The sequence below is a fragment of the Corylus avellana genome, chromosome ca5 (assembly GCF_901000735.1).
Source record: "Corylus avellana chromosome ca5, CavTom2PMs-1.0".
Classification (NCBI taxonomy): domain Eukaryota; kingdom Viridiplantae; phylum Streptophyta; class Magnoliopsida; order Fagales; family Betulaceae; genus Corylus; species Corylus avellana.
Genome location: NC_081545.1, coordinates 24867807 through 24873409, shown reverse-complemented (window position 1 = coordinate 24873409; position 5603 = coordinate 24867807). Strand labels below are relative to the sequence as shown.

At 36.2% G+C, this 5603-nt stretch overlaps 1 protein-coding gene across 1 annotated transcript; it reads right to left on the bottom strand.

Moving 5' to 3' along the window:
• Positions 1-2291: 2291 nt before the first annotated feature.
• Positions 2292-4809, bottom strand: LOC132182399 (alpha-L-fucosidase 1-like). Its single transcript, XM_059595637.1, has 3 exons — positions 4095-4809; positions 3767-4006; positions 2292-3256 (listed from the first exon to the last, which is right to left on the bottom strand). Exons 1-3 carry the CDS (start codon positions 4628-4630, stop codon positions 2548-2550), a joined length of 1485 nt encoding a protein of 494 aa, XP_059451620.1. The 5' UTR covers positions 4631-4809; the 3' UTR covers positions 2292-2547.
• Positions 4810-5603: the final 794 nt, after the last annotated feature.

Sequence of the window (5603 nt, the reverse complement as noted above, 5' to 3'; positions counted from 1 at the left end):
TGTCACCGTCCGTATGAATTGGGCTTGGTTGCCAAATGATGATTTGGATCGATAAAGGGCTTTTGGTATACAAATGTATTTAACAATATGTAAAAGAAATAGGGGAAATACAAAAAACGAAATTGCTCATAAGACGTGTTATAACGTCACTTTCCTTAAGAAACTATTTGCTCCCACTATATATGGTATGCAAAAGCGTAACAACAAATATTTCTCTAGAATACAATGTAGCCCAAAAAACTAATGTATTTAATTGTGTTATGCACAAACGAAATTAAACCAAAAAATACTCTCAGGTTTTTCTATCCTATCAAGAGACAAAGACTTTACTAATATATTAAAGATACAGAGAAGAATTCTAAAAGAATTAAATAATTACAGATAATTATCCTCTTAATTGCTTAGATAATTTCGAATTTCGAAATTAAAATGCTTATTTAACCGAAACTGCTATTAAACTGCTTATCCAACAGACACTTAATCTTGACCGTTAGATTAAATAATTATCTAATAATAACCATTGGATCTTAATTATTTAATTTCAACCGTTAGATCAAAGTTAATTTGATTTTACAATTAACTTAAATTATAGTCCAATAAATCCAACCACTAGATCTACCTAAGAAGCATCCTACAGTTTAGATCAAACCACTAGATCGAACGATCTTGACCGTTCAAAAATGAATTGTCATAATCATATTGCTCTAAACTTCGAGGCTTCATAGATGAGCTAATTTTGGCCCCAATAAATGTTTAAAGACGAATGAGCTTAGTATTGATCCTGGGATAGAAGCACACCACATTGAAAGATGTTTTCGCGAATGTGGAGTAAAGCTACACTTACTCACACCAATTTTCTCATAACCATAGGTGACTTTTAAAACCACCATTGAATATGAGATAGATTTTTTAAAACTACTATTGAATTAAAATCCAATAAAGATCTATATTATATCCGGTAATAGTTTTCAAAGCCACATATGAGTAAGAACATTTAGACCAAACATTTTCAAGTAATGCTACGAGTCCCATTTATTTGGTGCGATATTTCTAGGTTTGCATACCCGTGCTGGCTGGCTGCATCAAAGTTCAAACTCTATCATTGTAATAATTAAGTATGTAATGTTAAAGCCCGCACGAAAGGGTAAATTAAAGCATGCGCACTTGCGAAGAAAAAAAAACAGTTTGCTTTCACGTACGATCTTGAAATTCCAGTACTCATTCATACATCTTCGGTAATATCTCTTGTCTGGAGGAACAAACACAATGTAACTAACTCCACCAAACTAATTCCACTACGTAACCAGACACTTCTTCCACAATGCCCATTGCCACGTGGTGGTTGGTCGGTGGATTTGTGGGCGTGCGTCTCAATTTTTTTCTATATCATATTTGCGATTATATGCACCATATATTATCAACCCAACCCATGTGATTAATTACAGCTCTTCTCAACCCTTCCATAGTCTCACATTGGAAAATTGCGAATGTGATCTCGGACTCCATTTCCTCTATTTCTTCCTCCTTTTCCTGGAAGGCAAGGAAAATTAACAGAAGTGAAAACTTCTGCGCTCACCATGTGGCTTATTGGGCCGCGGCAAGAGTTTTATCCGGCTGCATTTCTACTCACCTACCCTATTTTCTCTCTTTCCCCATTTGTAGTGAAAAAGATCCACCCCCTTTTAGCTTTATGTTTTGCTCTTGTTTCTTTGTTTCTTGTAGGTTTCTTAAAAAAAAAAAAAAAAAAAAATCATCTGATTAATTGTTTCTAGATTCATGCACATGGTTTTTTTTTTTTTTTTTTTGGTGCAAAACTTTCAAAGATATGGTCCACAATGTCAAATTAAAAGGTGTGGTTCATAATTATCTTTAATTATTAGTATTTGGCTATAGTTATGTAGTGGTGATATGTTGTGCATTACCACCATGAAATCTCTCACTTCACATCTAAAAATTATGCCAACAAGATGGGACTTGCACATACATGTCAAGAGGACTTCACCTTCTTTAGGTGGATCTCACATTCAACAATCACAACTCGAGGGCAGATTTCCTACCTATAAAAAGCATTTTTTTAATGGATTGTAATCCACAACAATCATTTGCCGAAATTATTTGTTATTGTAAGAGAGTTCATGTGAGACTCAGCTATCCAAATAAATTTTGAACTGTCTGGTCACTTACTCAGATAGATAAAATACATGTGAGCTTTTTCAAAATGTCGGCCCAAATTACTAGCAATTTGAACAGGTAATTGCTGTAAATTTCAATCAATTTCTAACCATGGGAGATGGATTTTATTATAATATAAGAAAACAATTTATTTATTGATCAAGATACAACAACTTTGGAATGGGGGAAATTAAAAAGAAATCACTAATAAAGCCCAACATTTTTGCTATGGTCCATGCCTATAGAACAATATTGTGGACTTCACTTACTTTTATTCTGTCTATCTTTTCAGCATAAGACAATATTGCTCCATCAGCAGAGCATGAGCACATTTATTCTTTAGGGGTACTTGGATCACCATTTTTCACTTTTGATTCACGTTAATTGCTGCCCTTTTAGTTTTGGGTGCCAAAAGGGGTCAAAATGCAGGCCAATGGAAGAGATCAATGGCACCCCCTTTGACTCCCTAACTCTTATTCTCACAACTTGGCCCTGGACCATGCCTCCCTCTAGCCTGTGAAGCCTCTTGTAACCCACCGTGGTCCCTTTGGCGACGCACTTGCCATTCACGTAAATTTCGTGCCGTTTGATCCTTTGACCGAGCCCGATCGCTTCCTGAATCCTAATCACATTAAATTTCAGCCCTTCGCCGGCCTCGGTCCCGAACCCTCTAATTTCAATCCAATGCTCCTCAAGATTCTCATCATCCCTTGGTGCCCAATATGTCCACAAGTGGTCACCATCAAGCACATTTTCAGGCCCGAAACCACCGCCTTTGCCGCCCCTTTGGCTGCTAGCTTTTATAAAGCATTTTTCAGCCAAATTGGTGGAAAAAATTGTGTCAATTGCAGACCTGAATTCTCTTAATCTATGAACATCAGTTTCAGAAATAAGGCCAGTTGAATTAGGGGGCACGTTTAATAGTAGCAAACAATTTCGTCCCACAGAACTATAGTATATCTCTAGTAGCTCACTTAGCTTCTTCGGGGACTGTGATTTATGCCAAAACCATCCGGCACGGATCGACACATCACACTCCGGAGGCAGCCAATCGGTCCCTTTCGGATCGCCGGTGTTAAGATAGCTGCATTATTAAGAGGGAAAGTTCAACGTGTCTTCCCATTTTTAACTTATTTTAGTACAAATGTTTTGTTACATGTTAAATAAATAATGGGGTGGGTATCTCTACAATTCAACGAGAAAAATTGTGTGAGATAAAAGTGCATGTGAATAATAATTATGAGAGAAATTTTTTTTTTATTTGATTAATATATTAGACGAGAATGTAAAATAAAACTATTAATTAATTTAGAAAGAAGAACTAATTCTCATATTTTGTAGGTAAATTAATTAACACAATCAAATGAAGTGGCATGCTATTTTGGGTGATTTGGGTCACTTGTTTTCAAATTACAGAATCTCACACGATGATATGTTAGGTGGCAGTGGCACGTTCCAAGCTATTTATTATTATTATTTTCCTTGGAGCACGTTTTAAGAAAATTCACTTGGACGCTACGGCCCATGATCATGGAATGCTAAAACCCAAAGAGAAAGAAAAGAAGTCATGATTGTTTGCTAAAATTGTACTTACTCGACAATGGTTGCACTTCCGATTGATAGCGAGGTCCGGTTAATCGTGGACCAGCACGTGCTCCCGGCGGACCCTGTCTCGCCTCCGACCCACCGGACGTCCGGACCGGCGTCGGAAAATATGTTGATGGAAGCTTGTAACGCCTTCACCATAGCGAACCAATCCGTAAAGTAATACGACATGTTTGGCGCGTTCGAACCCTTCGCTCCATCGAACCAAATTTCTCTAATACTTCCGTAACTACAATTAAAAATTAAAAAATTAAGATTAAATAAATATCTTGCTTGCTATCTTTGTGAAAAAAATAAAATAAAAAAAATTTAATTACTTTTTGAGTAGCTCTTGTAGTTGGGCTAAGTAGTATTCATTGTACGGTAAATCCCGGCCATATCTCCGGTCATGGCGATCCCACGGGGAGAGGTAGAGGCCGGCGTCAATGCCGGCGGCCTTCGCGGCGGTGACAAACTCCTGAACGACGTCGCCGGTGCCATTTTTCCAAGGACTAGTGCTGACAGAATGGCGGGTGTATTTGGAAGGCCACAGGCAGAAGCCGTCATGGTGTTTTGCGGTCAGGATCACCAGGGAAACACCTGCATCCACGGCTGTTCTTACCCATTGGTTTGCGTCGAGGCCGACCGGGTCGAATATAGCCGGGTTTTCGTGGCCGGTGCCCCATTCGGAGTCGGTGAACGTGTTGACTCCGAAGTGGAAGAACATGATGATCTCCCTTTGCTGCCATTTGAGCTGGGAAAATGATGGGAGTGGAAGAAGTGGCAATGGCGGTGTCGGTAGGAGCTCACGCGTAGAAACAACAAAGTTGTTGGATAGAAGACAAAGTGTGGTTAATATCCACAAAGGCCACATAATTGATCTTCTTCTTGCTTTTGGTTTTCTGTGGAATAATATGTGTGGTGATAATGGAAGAGGAAGAGCTGGGGAAGAGAATAAGAACAACTAGCGAAGCGATAAAGGGGCCAAGAATCTTTAAATGGTGCAGAGCCAACTGGTGTGCAAAGATTTTAATGGACAACCTTTTCGGAATTTTCTTTGGTCTTTTTATTGTTATTGTTGTATGTATATATATATATAGGCAATCACTCACGGGTTTGCTTTCTGTATCCCCTGAGATTTGTAAGAACCAGAAAGTGAGCGCATGTGACTGCTTTCACTTTTCCATCACCAACGTGTATATATATATATATATATATATATATATATATTGTTTTTTTTTTAATTTTAATTATTGAATGTGTAATTTTTTTTAAAAAAAATAAAATAAAATTTAACTGCAAGAAAAGGAATGACAAATGAAAATAAGGCCCCAAATAACTATACTATAATTAAGTTTTATTTTGTATAAAAACAAATATTAGAGCCTCAATTATGATAAAAAATAATAATATTATGACAAAAAAGTTAGTAAGTGCTCTTTAATTAAGGCTACAATTATGGTAAATATAAATACAAAGAATTAAATTCCATGATATATATTAAGACTTTAAAGGAAATGAAAGAGAAAATTAGAAAGTTACATTAATTGCACTCCTAAAGCAGTTACTAAACCAATATATTGGCCAAGTTTCTTCATTAAATAATTTTTAGAATAAAGTAAATTTCGTTTTTTCAAATTAAATTCTACATAAAAAAAGAAGAAAGAATTATATATAGCTTAACAAATATGACACATATTGAAATTAAATGACTCCTAACAAAAATAAATTTTGCAAGTCATTTGAAAAAAAAAAAAAAAAAAACTCAAAATCTATTAAGCCGTCCCTGCTCGTGTTACTAAAAAAAATGAGGTGATTTTTAAAATTACCATTTAATTAAAATTCAA

Excerpts from the sequence above, each read along its gene's own strand:
- LOC132182399 (XM_059595637.1), bottom strand. The coding sequence starts at position 4,630 with ATGTGGCCTTTGTGGATATTAACCACACTTTGTCTTCTATCCAACAAC. Across the intron at positions 4,007-4,094 it reads CTACAAGAGCTACTCAAAAA|TTACGGAAGTATTAGAGAAA; the intron begins GTAATTAAATTT and ends TTTTAATTGTAG. Across the intron at positions 3,257-3,766 it reads GGAAGTGCAACCATTGTCGA|CTATCTTAACACCGGCGATC; the intron begins GTAAGTACAATT and ends TTAATAATGCAG.